General features: G+C 23.6%; 2 protein-coding genes across 5 annotated transcripts; one reads left to right on the plus strand and one right to left on the minus strand.

Annotated features, from left to right (window-relative positions):
• The first annotated feature begins 216 nt into the window (after nucleotides 1–216).
• LOC122713820 (hippocampus abundant transcript 1 protein-like) lies at nucleotides 217–6,790 on the plus strand. 4 transcript variants are annotated; one of them, XM_043934605.1, is made up of 9 exons: nucleotides 217–488; nucleotides 576–714; nucleotides 3,393–3,616; nucleotides 3,827–4,228; nucleotides 4,321–4,542; nucleotides 4,806–5,089; nucleotides 5,245–5,548; nucleotides 5,662–5,818; nucleotides 6,521–6,790. In XM_043934605.1, the coding sequence occupies exons 3-9, from the start codon at nucleotides 3,482–3,484 to the stop codon at nucleotides 6,625–6,627; spliced, it is 1,611 nt and encodes a 536-aa protein (XP_043790540.1). In that variant the 5' UTR covers nucleotides 217–488; nucleotides 576–714; nucleotides 3,393–3,481; the 3' UTR covers nucleotides 6,628–6,790. The 4 variants fall into 4 exon arrangements, with proteins under 4 accessions (XP_043790540.1, XP_043790539.1, XP_043790542.1 ...); XM_043934604.1 differs by lacking the exon at nucleotides 576–714; XM_043934607.1 differs by lacking the exon at nucleotides 576–714 and having other exon boundaries at nucleotides 5,662–5,797.
• A 1,969-nt stretch (nucleotides 6,791–8,759) lies between these two features.
• On the minus strand, nucleotides 8,760–10,224 carry LOC122713821 (TBC1 domain family member 7). Its single transcript, XM_043934608.1, has 5 exons — nucleotides 10,076–10,224; nucleotides 9,614–9,963; nucleotides 9,248–9,532; nucleotides 9,048–9,177; nucleotides 8,760–8,960 (listed from the first exon to the last, which is right to left on the minus strand). The coding sequence occupies exons 1-5, from the start codon at nucleotides 10,115–10,117 to the stop codon at nucleotides 8,874–8,876; spliced, it is 894 nt and encodes a 297-aa protein (XP_043790543.1). The 5' UTR covers nucleotides 10,118–10,224; the 3' UTR covers nucleotides 8,760–8,873.
• Between the last annotated feature and the right edge of the window lie 12,356 nt (nucleotides 10,225–22,580).

Below are 22,580 nucleotides of genomic sequence, written 5' to 3' on the forward strand. Positions count from 1 at the left end.
TTAAGAAACATTTTGTCAAACATCAAATAAGTTTATTTTTTTATGTGCATGAAATTATTATGAAACTAAAACTTGTTAATTATGGAGATAGAGATGTTTCATGATGTTTCTTCATATTACTACTTGGTGGCACTTTCATCGCATGCAATTTCTATATTGGTTACACTTTCTATTCTATATTCTTTATGAAATATATTACACTCACCTGATAGTCTGTAGTAGCCTGCGGACATGGTTAACTATGGATTGTTACATTATGTAGATACAACTATAAAGATTTAAAGCTAATAACGCTTTTTGTGTTTGTGTGAGAATATCACAGAAAAATGACTCGCACAGTGTCATCGGATTTTTAAAAATTAATGAAACTGAAAAAACGGAAGAGTCTGTGCGCGCAGTGCGTGAATATGCCCGCCAAGGTCTCAAAGAAGGTCGTGGGCATGATCGTACGAAGCCGAAAATTCATTATTAAGGATGGGGTCATTACGGTACTAAAATATTTAATTTAATATCTATTAGATTTTTTAGTTATTTTGATATTTTTCTATATATTTTTTCTGATTTCATATTTAAAGTAAGTATTTTTGGCTCGGTGCATGATAAATTCTAACGACAATTATTATGTTTATTTTTGACAATGAATTATAATAATGAATTAAAAAATTTTACAAAGCGCAACTTGTTTATGAAACTTTTCATCAATATAAAAATTATGTGAGTTTTATAATTATAACATTGATATATAACTAACTTTTGTCCATTTTCGTACATATATATATTAATAAGTTCATTTTTATATGGAGAATTACAAAATATAATTATATATTTTTTATAGATAAAATTTAATTAAATTTTTTAAAAGTATAATAATTTTATATGCTTTTATTTTAATCTTATTTCTTATGATTCTCTTTAAATGGAGAACAAAATATTAATATAATCTTATTAATATTTAAATGATTTGAACTTCTATTCAAATTTTTCAATATTTTATAATTAATGAAATAAAATTTGCAACCAGCTTCTTTGTTTCATTTTAATTTTATAAAATGATTTAAAATGTTTTTCATGTATTAAAATATAAAATATTTACTATATTTTTTCAATTATATTATATTTTTTATTTAAAAGAATATTTATAATCGTTTTATAAATATACGGAAAATTGATTTTAAATATTACTTCCTTTTTTTGTTTGTTTTCTACTTTTTTGATTAATTAAAATTTGTCAAAATAAAAATTTGACAATTATTATGTGTAATATAAAAAGAATAATGTATGTTTCATGTTAAATTTTATAGAAAATGTTTTTATTTATATCTCTTTTATTTTTTGATGTTTTCTTGTTTTTGTTGAGACATTCAATAAAAAATATATTTAAAAAAATGCAATATAAATATTTAATATGAGAGGCAGAGAAAAAAAGAAACAATATTTAATTTCAAAATAAAAAAGAAGATAAATATATGCTTGTAAAAATAACTTAGTAATTAATAAATTCAAATTTATATAAGTTTTAATTATGAATATAAAAAAATATATTACTAATTTATAATAATTTTTGAGATTATATTTATAGCATTTAAAAATAAAAAACATGAAATTCAATATATGATAATAATTTATCAAGTATCACATAAATCGTGCATTTATAAAAATAAACATATTTTATTCTATTCCAAAATATTTTCGTCTTTTATTAGAAACACATTAAATTCATAATTTCTTTTTTATATTAGCAATATTATATATGTACAAATTCTTCGAATAATATCGTACTTGCGCATATTGATCAGTTGCCAACAATGTGTAATTCGTATAATTCTTTTTAAACACAAAATATATAATGAAAGAAATCTATAATCATGGAATATTTTTTAAAATTGATTAATTTTTTATTCCAGTATAATTTATTTATATTCAAAGAACACAAAATATCGTTTCATTTTACTAGATTTTTAGGTTAGATTCAATTTAAAGTAATGAAAGAGCGATAGTTAGATGTCGTAAAAAGTGAGGCTTTGGTGATAGAGTTGCAATGCAGTGATTTAGATTTTTATTCATATAATTTTTGATAATTACATTGAAAAAAAAATAAGAATAAAGAATGAAAAAGTTACATAGCTATTATGTATTTTTGAGAATCTTAATGAAGAGGTGTTGACAATAAGTTATGATATTAAGAAATATCAAATACGAGAGAAATCATTCTATCCGATATATTACTGATCGTACTATTTTGTAATAAATATTAATTTAACGTTTCACTATACAAGTTGAAAAATTAAAATGTCATATATTATTTCTTATGACAATTTTTAATATTAAAGAAATTATATATAATTTGCTGAATAATAGATTTTTTTAAAAATCTTATCGCATTACTTATTAGATAATAAGTAATAAATTGAATCATGTATGATAAAAACATGATAGTTTTTTTTAAAAAAAGAAGAAAAGTTTGAAAACATTCGAAGAAAATGTTCAAATGGCGCTATATAAAAAGAAAGAAATTTTTGAAATTTTTTTGGACTTTAATTTGTTAACAATGTAGTAATTTGTTAACAATCTTTAAACAAGCTGCCCTTAAAAAATATAGATTATAATGTGATAAGAATTTCAAAATGTTTTGAAAATGCTGTACACAGACAAAAAAGTATATTTTTAAGATATATGTTCATATATAGATTTTGTTCAATTTTAATAATTTTGGCATAATATTTTATATATTTAAAAGATCTTGTGTCTTTATATTGCTGAGAAATGTAAAAAGAGAAATAAAGAACAGATTTATGCTTATGAATAAACAGATTTATGTTTTAGTGAAAGAAATCCACTAAAAAAAAAAAAAAAATTATTAAAAATTAAACAAAAATAAAAATTATAATAATAAATATTTGTAAAATTATTTAAATAAAGAAAGTCAAATTATAATACCATAAAAAATAAAAAATCATATTATATATTCCTATATGTTCCTAACATAATTTTTAACTTTTTGTTAATTGCACAAATTATGATAATAAAGAAAATTAGTTTATATTATGAAAATAAGAAAGAAGCTTGTTGCAATTAATTAAATTATTTTATATATATAGTTGAGAATAATATAATCTATATAAATCTGTAATATAATTATAAAAACTATAAAAATAATAAGAATATGCACAAATTGTTTCTTAAACAAAATGATATGTGATATAATAAAAAATATATATATGCAAAATTAAGTATATTCATAAAATAATATAACAAAAATAGAATTTTGAATAAAAGTTAATACAAAAGTTATAATTAAAGAAATATAAAATAATAAATTATTTGTGAAAATTAGATTGAATATTTGAAGATGCAAAATTGAGATAATCCTAAGTCATGGTTATTCATTACAGTATTATATGGAACTGAACAACTGATAAATGAAAAATTGATAGGATCATAATATGGAAAGAAATATATATAGTAGCACTTCTTAGGGGTCATGCCCCCTGGGGCAAAAGGTGGAGCAGAGGGCCTGGGCCCCTCTTGTTCTGAAATTCACAACAGCCAAGAACATGCTATTGCTAAACTCACACCTCCTCTTACATTTGCTCAGCAATGCTACAGACATCTTAAGGTCAGCTGTCACAATTTGTCAAAATGCTTATAGTTATTGGTAAATTAAAAAAAAAAACTTTTGATATCATCATATTTGTATAAAAATGATCTTTTTACTATTTCATATTTACTGGGTATAGCAAATAGATATCATGGCTGCTTATGAACTGTTTAATATTAATAACACAAGAAGAATAAATTTATATGTTTTATTATTTTTATTTTACAGAGTTCCGGTATTGGAGAGGCAAGTGTGTACCATGCTCTGATTGTAATATTTTTGGAATTTTTTGCATGGGGTTTATTAACCATGCCTGTTATCTCTGTATTAAATATCACATTTCCAAATCATACGTTCCTGATGAATGGTTTGATAATGGGCATTAAAGGAATCTTGTCATTTCTTTCTGCACCATTAATTGGTGCTTTATCTGATGTATGGGGTCGAAAATTCTTTTTACTCATCACAGTAGCCTTCACATGTGCGCCGATTCCTCTAATGAGCATTAATACATGGTGGTTTTTTGCTATGATCTCCATCAGTGGTGTCTTTGCTTGCACATTTTCAGTGGTGTTTGCATATGTTGCTGATGTTACTGAAGAGCATCAAAGATCTCCAGCATATGGTATGGTTAGTATCTCATTATTAATTTTTTTAAAAAATTTGTAATATAATAAATAATTTATAATATCTATTTTTTAAAATAAATTTAATTTTTTTAGGTATCAGCAACTTTTGCTGCAAGTATGGTAATAAGTCCAGCATTAGGAGATTATATTATGAAAGAATATGGAGAGAATCTTGTGGTTGCATTAGCAACTGCTATTGCAGTGTTGGATGTGTTTTTTATATTAGTGGCTGTACCTGAAAGTTTGCCTGAAAAAGCTCGTCCACCAGCACCTATATCTTGGGAACAGGCAGATCCCTTTGCTTATCTTGGAAAAGTAAATAATTTTTTACATTATGTGATATATAAAAAAAATTTATACTTAAATTTATATTTAAAATCATTCCAAATTATGAAAAATCATTTCAAGTGAATTTATATTTAAAAATAAATATTTTTCAATTAATATAAAATCTTGCATTCTATTTTAAACAAAAAACAAAGTGTTTAAATTAATTATAGAAATAATATTGTAATTTTGTAGAACAACAATAATAACATGATTAAAATAAAAATTTGAATGTAATTATGATATTTTAGGTTGGCAAAGATCATACTATTTTAATGTTGTGTATTACTGTGTTCCTGAGCTATCTTCCTGAAGCAGGACAATATAGTTGTATATTTGTCTACTTGACTAAAGTTATGGGATTTACTGCTTTAATGGTAGCAATTTTTATTGCTGTGGTGGGAATTTTAAGCGTCGGAGCTCAAAGTGTCTTAGGTCCTTTAATAAGAACACTTGGCAGTAAACACACCATAATGTTAGGTCTTTTATTTGAGATGTTACAACTTATGTGGTTTGGCTTCGGTTCACAAACATGGTAACATCTTGTTTATAATAAATATTTATAATTTTATAAACTTTTAATTTTTGAAGTAAAATATAAGAAAAATATTATATTTATTATATTTTATTGCAATATATTTTTGAAAAAAGATTTTTATGAATTCTGATCAATATTTTTCTAATTTTAAGGATGATGTGGGCAGCTGGAGTACTTGCTGCAGTATCAAGTATTACATATCCTGCAATTTCTGCATTCATATCTATGCATTCTGATGCAGACAAGCAGGGTTTGGTACAAGGCATGGTAACTGGAATGCGTGGATTATGTAATGGTCTTGGGCCAGCAATGTTTGGAGTAATCTTTTATCTCTTTCGCGTTGATCTCAACGATAATTCTTCTTCTCTCCCTGCAAAACCATCTCCATTAGAGGAAAATAATAAGACAGGAACTGCCACGCAACATCTTGATATTATGCCACAGATAGTAACCCAGGTAAATTTAAACAAAACAAATAATTTTTAAGAAATACTTATTAATGATCGATTATTGAACAGTCGATTAATTAATCATTTAATCTAAAATTATAAAGAAATTGATATTTTTAGCTTGTACCAGGACCACCATTTGTGTTTGGTGCATTACTTGTGATATGTGCATTACTAGTAGCTGCATTTATACCGGAATCAAACACAATGCCAACAGGTCCATTACATCATCCATCCACCTCCCGGAGGCCCTCCGGTAAATACGCATATCAGAAATGTACGTTAAAGGTTGTCAGTTATGTTAAAATTCAGATGTATTTTTTGGTGGTGGGTTTAAAATTAAGATTTAAAATTACTTTAAATTAACAATAATAGTTAATAATAATATATTATTAATATATCATTTTTATATAAAATATAATTATTAAACAAATAATCAAGAAATGAATCTTTTTACATTTAATTAGATAGAATCGATATTTTTAATTTTTTAAAATTAAATTCCAATTTTTTAATAAAAATAAAATTTTTATATATATGATATTTCAATATATGTAATATTATGTGTATGTTATTGAAAAAATGACAGCAATCTATTAGTAATATTAATTAATCAAAAATATAAAAATATAAATTTTTATTGATAGATAAATTATTTTTTAATAGAACCTAATACAATTATTCTATTATTTATTGCTGATAGATTGTAGATTATATTATGAAACTCATATATTTTTATTTGTGATGACTTATTAAATACAAACGATAGAATTGATTCTTAGAAATTTAAAAGAGTAAAAATGAGATTGCTCGTTCAAAAACTATTGTATTTAATTATTAATGTAATTAAAATACATCTATATTTTATATAACATACATACATACATATAATTCAATAAGAATTTTTCGTATGTATCATACGCGTATTTACGCATATTTATATATACAAATTTATATTAAAACTTTGTTATAATTTAAGGTTTATCCTTGGATGTACATTATGAAGGAGATAAATTGGGAAGTGGGAAAGGAAAAATAGGGCCGCTGTCACCTCTAGTCGACAATTGCAACTCGGCTGCTCTATAGCTATTGTGAAAATTAAAGAAAAGAAAAAAAGAAAAAAAGAAAAAAAGAAAAAAAAAAAAAAAGGGAAAGAAAGAAAAGAAAAGTACCTTCATGACGAAACTCTCTATAGTTAGAGAAATGGTTACTATCAAGTGCACCTGCTACACACAGACTTTAAGAAAAAGAAAGCTGTCTATATTGTATTATATTATATCTTTAAGTCAATAACTGAGATTGATATTAGGATTATCAATCTATTTAATGTTTAGGTTATGAGAAGTTTTTACAAGCAGTGCTTGTTTTGATGACATTTAGGTTGAATTGAACATTACGTTCGATATTTTTTTAGGAATTTTGTTATATAAAAAGTTGAATTTTCACTTTTTCCAGAAGAAAAAAATTGTAATATTAACTTGTACCAAGTGAAGCATTGGATATCATTTATCAGTGACTCCTAGTTTGTGTAGTTCGTCGATGCGATAAAACGAATGAAAGTTGTAATCAGTATTTTTTATTAGACTTATAACAAAAAAATTATGTAACTTTTTATGCAAAAATCATTTTTTATTATGTATAATATTCATCGCTTATTAAGATCACATAAGAGGCAACTTTTTTAATTTAGACAAGAGCACTTGTTACTTTGATCACAAGTATTATGAATCTTCAGTTTAAGATATTTTCTATAACACTTTTGTGATTTGGCAAACAAAATATTTATTTGCATTTTTTGTTTTATTTTTTATGCATTTCTTTGTTTTAAATATATTTTTGATTTAATGAGGAAAGAAAAGTGCAATAGTTGCCGAAGAATGTTAAAAAGACGTTGTAAATGAAACTTTACATAGCTGAAATAGGAAATAAGTTTCCAATTGCATATAATATCTAGTAAGAGTTAGCTGATGTTTGTAAAGTATGTTAACTATTTTCTTTGCATAAAATATTTATTTTAATAATTAGACATCAACAGAATGAATGGCCTTAATCAAAGAAAAAAAATAAAAAACAATTTATATGAAATTATACTTTGCCATTTGAGTGGTAAATCTTGATCGATAATGTTACAAACATTATTAATTGAGTGCTTAATGGCATTCCTCAAATGTTAAAATATGCATGTTATAAATTGGAGTCATTGATGTTAACAAAATACAATAGCGTAGTATATTTGTGCATTTTACTTGTACTTTATAAAAAAAATTAGTATCTGCAAAACTGTATGCATTGCCATAGCCTAAATAACTCTCTGAATTTGAAATCTGCCAATGAATTTTGATTTTAATCTAAAATTTACACATCATTATGATTTTATAACACATTGTAAGATTTTGAAATGAACAGTTTCGTTATTTATACTTTTTTTCAGTTATGTATACAAAGTTGCTATCATTTATTATGAATTAATTAACAATAAAAGAGCATGTTCAAATCCCATTGAAAAAAGAATGATTAGTAGCAGAAATTCTATTCAAGAGTTGTAATATTAGAAAATAGTAAGAATTTATGAAATTATGGTGCAATGCGTGAGCAAAAAATAAAATTTTGTATGATCTCATTTTTCTCCAAGAATAATATTTTTTAATCAGAAAAGATGTAAATAAATTGCACTATAAATTTTTTTTTGTAAAAACTCAACTAATCAATTTGTATGAAATTTTCGATTAGTACTATTCCGTTTGGAATCAATTTTAGCATTGAAAAAATGCTATGCATATCGAAGTATAATCTTCTTTTTATATCACTCTTAAGATTAATTATGGAATAAAATTCCATTATAATTGTACAATAAATATATGTAAAAGAATTATTAAAAATATTGAGTCTAATAATAAAAAAAATATTCAATAAAAATTTTGAGAATATACAATAAATTATTTACATTAGATTTCTTGGAGAATATAGATACCATATGCAATAATTTTATATTTCTGCTTGATTTGAAAGATATTTATTAAAATTTGCTCTTACACACTGAAATACATTAACATTATTGTAATATAACATTGCAAAAGAAATGAAAGAATAATAATATAAAAAAGTCCAGTTTAAGACTTAATAACACCTCAATAATTGTATATGTACAATGTATGATGGATGCATTAATAAAAATAATTATTTTTAAAATATAAGAAAGCATGTTCTATAAATATATAAATACTTATATTTATTTGAAAATAATTAAATTTAATATTCATATAATTATTTTATAATATGATCGTATTTCGATATTTTACTACAATTTTGCTTATAAAATATTCTTAAATATTTTATGAAATAGTTGTTAATATTGAACCACTCTGTTGCCAAGATTCAATTGCTTTGTTAACAATTACTTCAGAAGTTTCTTCCGTTATCTAGAATAAAAAGATTTATTTAAAATTAATCATTTTTTGCATTTCATACTTGTATGAATAAATATACATATATAGATATTTTCATACATTAGCAATTGTATCTAAAATACCATCAATATTTTCACATCTCATTAGAAGTCTTCTTAGAGTTGTTAAAGTAACTACAGTAACAAAGATTAAAATTCTATATGCACCTACAGCTATTTTATCCCATATTCTGTAACAAATAAATAACATACATTTTATGATATATATTTTTTTATTTTAAATACATTAAATATATATACTTTGCAATAGAACCATTGGATATTGTTCCTGCAAAACATGAAGAAAACCAAATATCATATGGAATATTATAAAGCGCTTCTATTTTAACAAGATGCTTGTACAATTCTGGATCTTCTCTTTCCAACAAAGTACAAGTACATTCTTGTAATCTATTAATTTCTTTATGAAATCTTTGTACTTGATCTAAAAATCCACATAAAATCCAATATGTATCTACAAGCTTTTCTTCATATGAATCTATGTCAATAATGTGCCACAGTGTTTCAGCCATTCTGTTCATTGCTCTAAAATAAGAATAATTAATAATGAGTACAATAATTTAATAAGTTATGATTAATAATTATATTTAATAAAAAATTAAAGACCTATGTAGAGGAAATTCTAATTGAGTATTCATATCAAGTTTTGCTCTTCTAGTACGTAATAACCACATAGTGAGAAACATTAAATGAGGTTTCGTATAATCATCTAAAATCTTTGCAATTTTTAAAGCTTTTTGTAGATCCTGAAATTCTGCTTTTCTTTGATTTATTATAAATTCATGACTTTCTACATAAATTGGTATTATATCCAGTAATACTTTCCAAAGAAAATTTCTATATATAGCAGGAACTGTAAATCGTAAGCAGAACTGTTTCAGTTTTGCTTTGTCAAAAGGATGTTCTTTAAGTAATATTTCCAATGATCTTTTTTCTTCAACGCTACGAAATCCTACCTATATTTTAATTATATAATTGAATAATAATGAATAATATACTTTTAATTATTTGTGATATTTTTTTCTAACCTAAAATCATAAGAATTGTTTAACATAAGTTTAAATGTACCTTTTCATAATAAGATGAACGAAAATTTCGTTCATCAGTCATTTTTTATCAATTTTTAAAATTTATGAATAATTATTTCAAATCATTTTTCCGTATTTAAATTGAAATATTTAGGAAATATAAAAGATGTGTAAATGTTTTTACGTATCTTTTTTTTTGATTTTAATTTTATTTTCTTGAAATGCTTATATTTATCAATAAATTTATTTCTTATTATATAAAATCAGATTCGTATAAATAATATATAAATATATACAGCTCAAATATCTATATTACAAATAAGATATACAATAATATATCTAATAATTATAGGGAGTTTGTCCTCTATATTTTGAAATCTGATTGTTTAGTAATATATCAATAATTATAGGGATTTTGTTCTCTATATTTTGATTGTACAAAAAAAAAAGTATGTGTATGCTTTCTATAATTTGGACAATACGAATATAAAATAAAATATACAAGTATTCAATTCAATTATGTTGATAAAGCAACAATTTTTAATAATTTCTTTGATAGATATTTTTATAAATTATATGTATATTTATATATTATATGTATTGGATTCATAGATAATTAATACGGATAGTAAATAGATTTAAATATAATAAATATAAATATAATAATATAATAAATTTTAATAAATATAAATATAATAATATAATAATAAATATAATATAAATTGAATTATTTATGAATTAAAAATTACTCTCATATTTTTTTTATTACAACACAATGAAAATAATATTAATTTGAGATTTTTAAAATATAAAATAAAGTATAAAAAAAAAAGTAAAGTATAAAAATAGATTTAAATATAATATTATTAAAGCAAAATTTATTTTTTATATTTCTACTATATAATTAGAATAATATTTATACAATATAATAAAACATTGAGAATTTTTTGAAAATTTAATAAAAAAAACACTTTATTATTAAAATGATATGGAAATCGTAAATATTATTATATATTGCTTATATGTCATTATATTTTCGAGGTCGACTCCTCCCTCTAAGGTATCCTCATGTTAACATCAATCTCATGATATTTTTTATTATTTTAAAAATTTTTTTAAATTAAAAATTTATATATATATATTATATTTCAATTATCGCGCAGTTAAAGTGAATAGAAAACATTATTCTAGTTAATTTAAATTAAAAAACATTATTCTACATTATTCTAGTTAATCAAAAAGCCGTTAAAATCTAGAAACAAGAAGAATCAATGCGCATTATAATGCGCATATTATTAATCTAAAAAAATCATGATAATTGCATTTCATCTGCAAAAGTATATAATTACATAAAATTTTTATTAATAAAATATTATTGTAGGTTAATTATAGATTTATTATTAAATCTTATTTAATATGTGTTTAATCATGTGTATTTAATCATTATATCAGATCTCAATATTTTTTTGATAGATTTGATAGTTTAATTCAAAGATAAGATAGCTTTGAAAGTCTAATAGTTTTTGCATGTATTATGGCAAGAGGTTTTTATGCAAATATGGTAAGATTTTATTTATTTTAACTTTTTATTTTTATTTTAACTCTTTATTTACGTAGAGATGAAAATAGTTAAATCATTATAATCAATTCATTTATGTATATATTTCATATATATTCTCATATATTTCTTTAATTAAATATATTTTTACATTGAATATTTATGTAATTTGTATAATATATTTTAATTTTATGTTTAATTCAAAATTAACATTGAAAACATTTCTTATAATTTAGTTTTTTCGAAATTGACACGTTTGTCATATTCAATGTATTCTAATTTAATTCTAAAAATATGAATATCTTTCTTCTCAATTTTAATAAATCGAAATTGTTAGTATGTCATTCGATTGTCAAAAATCGTTAGATACTGTGTTTTTTATAAAAAAATATGTGATTTTATAAAAAATAATGAGCTAGCTATAAACGTGATTATATTTTTCGTAGATAAAAATTTTATTAAAGTGATAGATAATATTTTCGTTTCAATTTATAAATCTTATGAACTTATGAAGTACTTATGAAGTACTTATGAAGTAAGTTATATATTTATAAATTTATGAAATATAAACATAGATTTTTATTTTATATTTTTTAAATAATTTTATTATTTATACTATGTTAGATTATAGTATGTTAAATAGCATAAAAAATCTTTTATCTTTTTTGAATTTGATATTTGAGAATATGTGATATAAAATTCTGTAAAATGTGATGTTTATTCTTTTTCTTGTATGTATCAATTAACAATTATTTTCTGCTGTTGATACAGAAGATTTCTTCTTCAGCAATAGTCTTTTCAAGATAGTGCTGCTATCGCAATGAAAAAACAAACTATTATTTAATTTTCTATTTTATTTTTAGTGAAATATATTATAGAATAAATTTCAAGCAATCTATGAATATTTCATTAAAAAATCTTTTATTTTAAAATTTGCTAATAATTTAACAAAATTAATAATTGAAAACAATCGAAAAATGATATATTCTGATATAAATGATATATAAAATCATAAATTTCGGTTATTTCATTAATCTTATAATTAATTAATTTTAAAATATTCAAATCTTATTTGAATAATCCTATTAGAATACAATATTTATAATTTAAGATTAATTTAATTGATTATCTTTTAAATTGATAAATTTTAATTTGTGCATCGTGGTTTAGGAAGATCGTGAAGTATATGAATATATAAGTATATTATGAATTTTTTAGAAGATTATTTTTAGTTAATGATTTTTAGTATTAATTTATTTTAATATAATTATATTGTCATTATATATATATATATATATACACACGTATATGTATATATTCTTTTATTTAATTTAAAGAATGCTATTAAACATTTCGCGGCGATAAAACTATATATAAAACTATATTAATTATTTTAAATTTTCTAACCTTATAGAAAAACTTTATGGAGAAAGATGTCACATATTTTTTAAATATTACAGAAAAAAAAATTACAATAGAAAATACATATATAAAAATCAAATCGCATAATATATATAAATCTTATACGATCAAAAAAACGATAATTATACTTCTTATCCATTAAAAGATTAATAAAATAATTTTAGATAATTTAGATAAAACATTTTAGATAATTTAGATAATAAGATTTGATTTTAAATTTTATCAAATATATAAAAATTATCTTTATTAAAAATTTATAATTATAAAATTAAAAATTAAAAAATATAATTATAAACAAATTTTTAAAGAACCACATATATTATAATATTTCATCACTTTAAATAAAGGATAATGAAATAAGCGGAATAAAATTTTGTGGTTTCAGTTTACATGTTCATATATTTTGCTAGCATAAAAAATAAAACATGGCACAATTGTTAGGAATTCGGTATACGAAACAATTTCATGGATGAACTCGAGGAACTTGTTTGTTTCTTGCATCTGCATACAACTTTTCATCTTTTATTATGCAGATATACACGCGTATAAAAAGAAATACAATGAGAAGTATATAAGGTATATAAAATTCGTTCAGCAGTAATAAGGAAAACATGAAATAGTTTTTCACTTGATCAATATAAAAAATATTTTGAGTCAACTTGCAATTTTTTCTTTAATCTTTTTTTGACAAAATATATATATTCCGATAAATATTTCTGATTTTTTATATTATAATAAAAAAAAAAAATAAAATAATTAATCATCCCACAAAAGAACAAGTATTATTAAAAGAAATAATAACTGTTTAATTATATTCTATTTTTATTGGTTAATTACTATATAGATATTATATCACATATTATACTATGCATATAACATTATATGTATAGTATTCAAATTGATTTTTCAATTTTCAAATTTAATTTTATTCTCAGTTTAGCATTATCGATTTCTAGAAAAAGAATAAAAATTAAAAAAATATAATTCTTTATAAAATAGATTTCTTTTATATTTTAAAATTTTTTTGTATTATAATAAAAATTATAATCGATTAACTATTTTTCAATTTAATTTGAAAATTAAAAAATAATCATTATAATAAATAAGCTAATCTGTTAATAAAATAAAATAGTAAATACAGTAAAAAATTAATATATAATAAGAAGATAAAATAAAATTTAAAAAGTTTTAATAATAAAATAAAAAATATAATATAATAATATATATATAATATATATATAATATATAATATAATAGTCACTACATATATATTATATGAACTGAATAAAATTATATATTATTATTTCATTTTCATCATTTATATTTGAAAAGAATTTTTGTTTTGTAAAAATATATATGTAAATAATTTAATATATTTATATTGTAAATATTTTAATTGACTTGTTTAGATATATGTTAGATATATAGATGTTTAGATATATTTATTTTGCGATTGATTAAAAATTTAATCTACTGAGTTGAATCGCAGATTTATAGCTGATATAGAAAATTAGGTTAGATTAGGTTGAAAAGAAAAACTCTTCAGATATGATGAAAAATAATAAAAATGATAGAAAGTGATAGAGAGATTACCTGTTTAAATTTAACTTGAGAAGATAAACAATTTCATTCACAAATAATGATGAATGCAAAATGGCAATGAGTTTGCAATTCCAAGTTTTTAGTAAGCGTACAATTACGAGGCCCTCGTTTATCGTGTAATGCAAAACTCATGAGTGTGATGTTCATAATTGCAGTTTACTAATTAAATTTCCACATTCCGTGTCGTTCCATATCATTGTTTCTCTTTTTTTTCTCTTCTTTTTTCTTCTCTTTTTTCCTCTCCTCCCTCCATTTCATAATAACTGTGTGAAATTGCACTTCTAGATGCAACGCAATTCTGCGATATGATGTTGTGTCGGTTATAGTGGACTTACAATTCGTTCAAACAATGCGATTATTTAATTAAATTATTCATTTTGAATTTATAGTATAGTATATTAGTATTCAAAAGAAGCGTTCATACGACTATATCTTTAATTAATATTTAACGTTCAAGTGTATATTTATGTTCTTCGTTTAACAAAATATTAAGAATCGTGATTTTAAATATTATTAATTTGATAAAATTATTGAATAAAAAATGAGTTGTAAGATGATTTTGAGTGATATTTAAGAATTAATATTTAGAAAATATTGGATTATTAGATTCAGCTCTATGTGAAGATTTTTAAAATTATTAAATTAATACTTAATTGGTAAAAAGATTGACCCAATTAATAGTATCTACGTGAAAAAATTAAGTTTAATTTGTTATATGTTAACATTTAAAGCAATTAATAATTAATAAAATTTTAATAATTTTATATAATTATTTTTAAAAGAGATAAAATTTCTATGTATTTTTATTATAACTATAAATAAGAATATAAATATATATTATATTCAAGAATTGAAAAATATTGGTCTATTTTTATTAATTTTTAATTTCTTATAGAAAAAAAATTTCAGACTGAAGGTTTAATTTATATCTTGTGCCAATATTATAATTAGTAACATTATTATAAATGATATGAAAATTAATAATATTTTATTCAAGGAAGAATGAATTTTTCTAAAATCTAAAATTTAACCTTCAAAATCTGTTCCATTAATTTGGATTAGAAATATTAGAATTATTCAATATGTATGTACATATGTATAAATTTATAATTCGTCATAATGTGCATATACACGTCAATATAATGAATAATTTACTTATCGATGATGCAAGTTTCCATAATATTTGCCGAGTTTTAGATTGGATCAGGCAAGGGACTAATATCAATGATTAAGACGAGGGCCGGCTGTTATTACTATGGTGCGGTTTGAGGACAAATAAGTAATGAGTTATATCGATAGTGCAGTTTGTAAACCGGCCATTTCGATAAAGTGAACTCGACTTTAATATCCGACTGTATCCTAATCTCTCGCTATTAAACGAATATATTCGTCACGAGAAATTATTTCTTGCTTGGTTTTGCACGATTTATCGCTTCGAAAAAATCAGGAAGGAATAGAGAGAGAGAGAGAGAGAGAGAGAGAGAGAGAGAGAGAGAGAGAGAGAGAGAGAGAGAGAGAGAGAGAACATGTTACGTTGTTGTTAAACATGTACGTTAAACATGTTGTTTAATATTTAGGCTTCTTTTTTTAGCTTTTTTCGTCACTTTCGTTCCTCCTTTGAGACGAGATTTTTTTTTTTTAAAGAATCATCAACTTCGATTGGGAATAAATGAAATTATTCTAAAGTTCAATTTTTTATTCAGATCAACAAATTTATTCAGATCAACAAATTTTTTATTCAGATTTTATTCTTTCAGCTGTATTAATTCAAAATATTATTTATAAAAGTCTAGTCATCATTTATAACATTTTTTTATATTTTAACCAGAATTATAATCAGATTTTATCATCATTCTAATATTAAAATAATATAACATTAAAAGATATAACATATAAAAGTTTAGATATAAATTATAATTGTTATAACACATAATTCTCGGTTTAAATTTCAAAAAATATTTGAAATTTAAAATGTTCTATTCCTAATTCCCATCGACATCGCATCAAAGAGGGAAATATCCATACAGAGGAAGAAAAAGGGTATCAAGAGGCAAGAACAGGCTCCAGCTGAAAGAATTCTTCACGTGCCTTTAATCTTCTGTCGATGCATGGATTTTTCTTCGTATATTCGAAGAGATTTCGACTTTTTTTTTTTAAATCGATTCAATTCCACTCTTTTAATTGAAAGCAGATATAAGTCGGCGGCCATGTGGGTCAGCAGTGGGATAAGTAAAAGGAGAAAACGCGAGGAGAAAAGGAGAGATGGTTGTGATAAGTTCACTGACAGAAAAGGGACGAGGACTGTTGCTGTTTGTTGGGATGCTGCAAGGCATTTCTTCGTGGAATTCTATAGGAGATTCAAAGTGGCATCGAGCGTGCCGTTACTATTCTCACGATCTCTCTTTTCTTCCGTGTTCTTCCAATCGATCGTGTCTCCTTCCTTTCATTATTTTTTTCTATCTTTCTTTTCCTTCTTCTGTTTTTTTTCCCCTTTAAATTTTATTATTCGTAAATTTTATTATTATTCGCATTTTATTCAATTGATTGACTGTTTTTTTTTTATCATTTAAATATCAATCAAGCCTGGTAGAATAGTTAATTTTAATAATTTATTATAAATATAGTTTCCATTGATAATTAATTCCTAATTAATATTGATAATTATATCCTAATTAATCCTATTAATATCTCAAAATTATTTCTACATAGATTTTAGAACTGATATAATTTTTAATCCATTAGAAATTGAGATTATTAATCCTATTTCTCTGAAGAAAAATATACATTTTGTTTCGTGTTATTATAATATTGTATTCATTGTAATCAAGAGAAAAATTCATCAAATCCCAACTTTAATTGTCATGTGTATTCGTTACAATTAATGCTTTCTATTGAAACGTTCTATTAGAAGGGAATATATATATAATAAATAAATAATATAATAGTAAAGTAATATATCGATAGTGCAACTTATACTTATAAATAATATAATATAAAAGTAATAATAAAATTAATTTTGATAAAATATTAGATATAAAAAATTCTAAAAGTAAAATACTTTTAAAAGAATATAAAAGTTGCTAAAATGATTGAGATTTATTTGTTAAATTATAAGCAATTGAAGTCTCACGAATACATTAACATCCTAAATTTTTATTTTTAAATTTTTATATTATATATGACATTCGTTTTTAACGATGTCGCAAACAGTTTAGATATCGAACGAGGTATCGAGGTTATTTCATTTCAAAGAAACTTGATGCCGTCGGAAAGCGTTCATCGCGTTCATGTTCGTCCGAGCAAAATCCGAATTATAATTAATAGTTGTGTAATTAACACAACTTAAGAATGATTAGAAATGTGGCAAGTGTAATTTGCTATAAATTTCGAGATTATATCTAGAGATAAGCAACACGATTTTTTTTATCGATTTTTCTATATATAGTTTCTTTTATTTCATCATGCATTGCACGAATGAGTTCTTTCTGCAAGTAGATGTTTCAGAGATAAGAATAAATTATTTCTCTGCGATTTTTATCGCAATTAAAGTAAGATACTACTAGCATTCTGATGATGAAAAGATTTTAAATTTTTTCATACGAACGAATTATATACATAAATAATATAAATTCATTTCTTTCTTAAAATATTTGAGAAAAATAACATATAAGGGCAGAGATATAAAATTACGAGATATAAAATTATTTACAGTTTATTTTATTTTAGAATTTTAGTCTTAAATTTAAACAACAATATACAAGCTTAAAGAGAATTGAATACAAACGAGAATGGTAATTGGTTCTTCTTGAACGACTGAGACAATCGAGAAATTTTACAATATGAATAGTTATCGACATGGAAATGTATCGATAACCATAAAGAAATTTCGTTTCGGCTCTCTGTTTATTATACCGATATAACACATGCCAATCAAATAAAAATATCACGCTAAAAAAGAAAAAAAAATATAAAAGCTACTTTAACATTTTCTTGTTTTGAACTGCTTCTGTACACGACACGATTATGTAACAGAACACGATAGTTGGGAATAACAATAATTTATTATGATGCTTCAAGAATTATAAATCAATCAAGAAGAAGATTTTTATAGTTTACACACAATTTTATTCTTATAATTATTTAAAGAAAGATTGTAGATTGCACTTTAGCCAATCCACAATTAATCAATTTACACGTAGAAAGTATAGAAAGTGCGAGAAATATATTATATTATTATCCGAGTTTGACACTCTTCTATGATAACTTTATTCACATACTAATATTACAATTTAATATTAATTAAGATTATTTATTATGATGATAATTTGTTTATTACAGAATTACATTAAATTAAATTAAATTAGAGAAAATTATTAGAAAAGAGGATGACACGTCCGCTCTGCTCTGATATCAGACTTCGTTTAATCGATATGTTTAATTTCGATGACATAACCGATGTTGTTATTTCCTGTGCCGTGGTTCATATTTGCCATGACATTCTACAGACATTGCTTGTAACAATAATTACCATTATAATTAAGCATATGGTATATTATTAGCTAGAAAAGTGATATAGTTATAATCGTGACGAGATTGTGAAACCAACCAAGATTATACTTATTTAATGAATTTCTTTCACTGAATCAATTTCTGAAATATTTGTTATTATCTTTTACATTTATCTATAATTTCTTGCATGATATTTTTCAAATTGATTCTGAGAATGTTTTTTTACACTTATGAAATAAAATATCGTGGTAATTCTATTTTACAAAGATCACAAAATTTTAGTTTTTCACGATCGATATATTTCTCGTTATTTGAGATAAAATCAACAGTGTAAATGGAAAACGAGAATATCTTCTTCTTCTCGCGAATTAATTATATTAACCAGAATAAATTCGACGAATTTGTCTGATCAAACAGGCCCGAATGCAAATATTGGCCGAGGTTTCGTCACTGTGGCACGGCTACAAAAATATTTTTCATCCCTTCGAAATATTCATGGACGGGCAACGGATGATTCCGTTAATTAGCCGGTGGATAAAGTTGAACTTTCATTAATGCGCCGATCTACCGCAGTTTCTCGCGACGAAGTTCTTACAGAAAATTTCACGATTTTACCTGACCACGATGGAAGGGAGCAAAAAAAGAAACTTGCGTTATTAAATGCTCATTAATTAATTGCGATTTTTGACAGTATAATGTTTCAAGGATGCTCTAAATCAAAGGATATTATTCGTGATGACTGTGAAATTTTGTTTCGCTTTCGCGTCAAAGTGAAAAATTGTAAAAATTAGCACGAGCAGAGTAAGAGAGAATTTACGAATCTCTGATTTCATAGATTGTTTTTCCAAGCTTTAAAAAATGTACTTGAATATCCATACAACATCAGTAATATTTTTGAAAATTTGATATATGGATTACATTATAGTAAATTTTTGTTTCTGTATTCTCACAAAGTTGAAATTACTTCAATGAAAACCTAATACTGAGTGAATTTGATTAATATTGATTAATATTGATAATTGATTATGAATTTATATATAGTATGTTCGAAACAGAATTGGATTTTTAATTGATGTCTCTTTACTCAAATTACTGGAGTTACTTTCCTATAGATTCTTTAATTTCTAATTAACGCTGTGACGACTAGTGACGCGATACTAGCGCCATGTGATCATTAACTACAGTTACCTTACTGATTTCCATTCCATTTCTCTAATTTAATCAATTATTTTTATTTTTTTATTTCTCATACATATTCAACAATATTCAACAAACTGTTATAATTATAAAAAATATACTTTGTTAAAAAGCTTAAAAAAGCGTAAAAATATAAAACGCTTGAAATTAATCTTTATAAAGAATTGTCACTTCTACTTTTCCACTTTTCACACAAATAATTTTTCTTTTTTTTATTTTTAGTACGCACGATCGAATTATTATATCATAAATTACACTTGAATATTATTCACACAAGTGTTAAGAAGCTAAATCATTTTCCACGAATCCACGTTTCTTCACAGATGCTGAGAACGCATTTGATTTCTCTGACCGATATTCTCGTCAATACCCATCGTTTACATATCCAGTTGCATCAACGTTATTGCGGCATGCATTCACGCTGCAGTTATCAGTGTATACATCGCGCGCGCGTTTTATGCATTATACGCAGGCAATATTGTGCCGGTCGATCATGGGATTTCCTGCAGGTGAATGGTGAGGAAACCAAAGAATTTTCTGCGTTCGACGCGTTTCGATCGATTTCCCAAGAAAATATAAAAGACGTATGATTTTAAGACAATGCGCTTCTTTCGATTCGTTCGAAATGATACATTGGAGTTTTTCAGATTTGCCATTTACATCGTTACTTTGCGTACGTATATATCGTGTAAAAAATTTTGAAAAAATTCATTGTTGTATTTTTAACTACTTTATTTATGTTGTTAGACTGTGTATAAATGTCTCTATTTTAATTGATATAAAAAAGTGCATTCCGTAATCTCAATTGTTTTTTTTTATATGTAGATCAATTTTAATTTCTCAAGCATGTAATTTTTATTCTATTAATTATTTGCACTTGTTATTATAAAGCTATTTATATCAAAAAATTTTTAGTTTAATTAAGAGACACTGTAAATGAAAATTCAAAAAAAATTACCATATGAAGGATAAGAAAAGCGGAAGTATTTGTGTGTTCCTTGTTTTTTAAAATTGATTTTATGAACTTCAAGTTACGATATCTCCTAAATTTTTTAAGATTTTTTGACAATAAATTAATTTAATATCTATTAGTAAGAATTAAATAATTCTGAAATAAACATAGAAATAATAAGTTAATAATAATTAATCTTTTATTATTGATCGTGGCAAGATTATAATTTTTCAACTTGAAGTAAACATTAATAAAAGCTATTTAAAATATAGAATTATACTCGATGACAAGATTTTATTCGATAAAAGAAAAATGTCGAGGAAAATAAATGTTATAATATTGTTATAATATTTTTCATTAACAAGACGAAATGGAAATTTTTTCAAAATTAAAAAAGTTACTTGAAATTATCTGAATCTAAAGCTCTCTTAAATTCTCTTAAGTTATATATATTGGCAATAACATATATAATTCGAATATCGATCCGTTTCTTTGAAGATAAAAAATAAATAAAACATATGAAAATATAATATATTGAAAAAATATAACACATTAAAATTCGTTCGCGTAACAAAATCATATAAAACTGAATCAAATTAAAACAAAAGAACCGTATATAGAAATGAATAAAACAAGAGTAAAAATGAAAAAAAAATATATTAAAAAAGAAAGGGGGGAATTGTATAATCTCAGATATATTTAATCGCATCAAAATTGTATGAATAATAGGGCGAGATAATTAGTATGAATAATAAAGATAGAAATGATAGTAGTAGATACAATAAGTATAAATAATAAAGTTGAGTATAAATAACGCAATATGGCGCAATAATTATAGATAATAAACGGAGAATCCGTTTTGAAAATTTAATAGCGACTTTGTCAAGGATATTTTATCGACGTTACGTGCCCGTGTAATGGGATTGTTACAGTCGCAAAAACAACAATATGAATGATGAATTTCGAGTTTCGAAATTGCGGAATTTGTTACCTTTGAAACGACTCGACGATTATGCGACAAATTTCAGCGACGGAACGCGGATGAAAGGGAAGCTTTAACGTGGCGCTGAACAAAACTGATAACGAGGGTGTTTAATGGGAGATCGATAAAATGATAATTAAAAAACTTTTATATTCCGGGCAAAATGTTGTAGAACTAACGTTAAAAAAAATATTACTATCTATCGCCGTGCATTGAATTTTATAATAATATATGTTGCATAAATGCACAATATGCGCGCAGGATGCGGACATAAGGATGGACTATCCGTGGAAAAATGTTCAGAGTCAGAGATCGTGTCGCGC

The sequence above is a fragment of the Apis laboriosa genome, unplaced genomic scaffold (genome assembly GCF_014066325.1).
Source record: "Apis laboriosa isolate Shangri-la unplaced genomic scaffold, ASM1406632v1 scaffold26_cov146, whole genome shotgun sequence".
Classification (NCBI taxonomy): Eukaryota; Metazoa; Arthropoda; class Insecta; order Hymenoptera; family Apidae; genus Apis; species Apis laboriosa.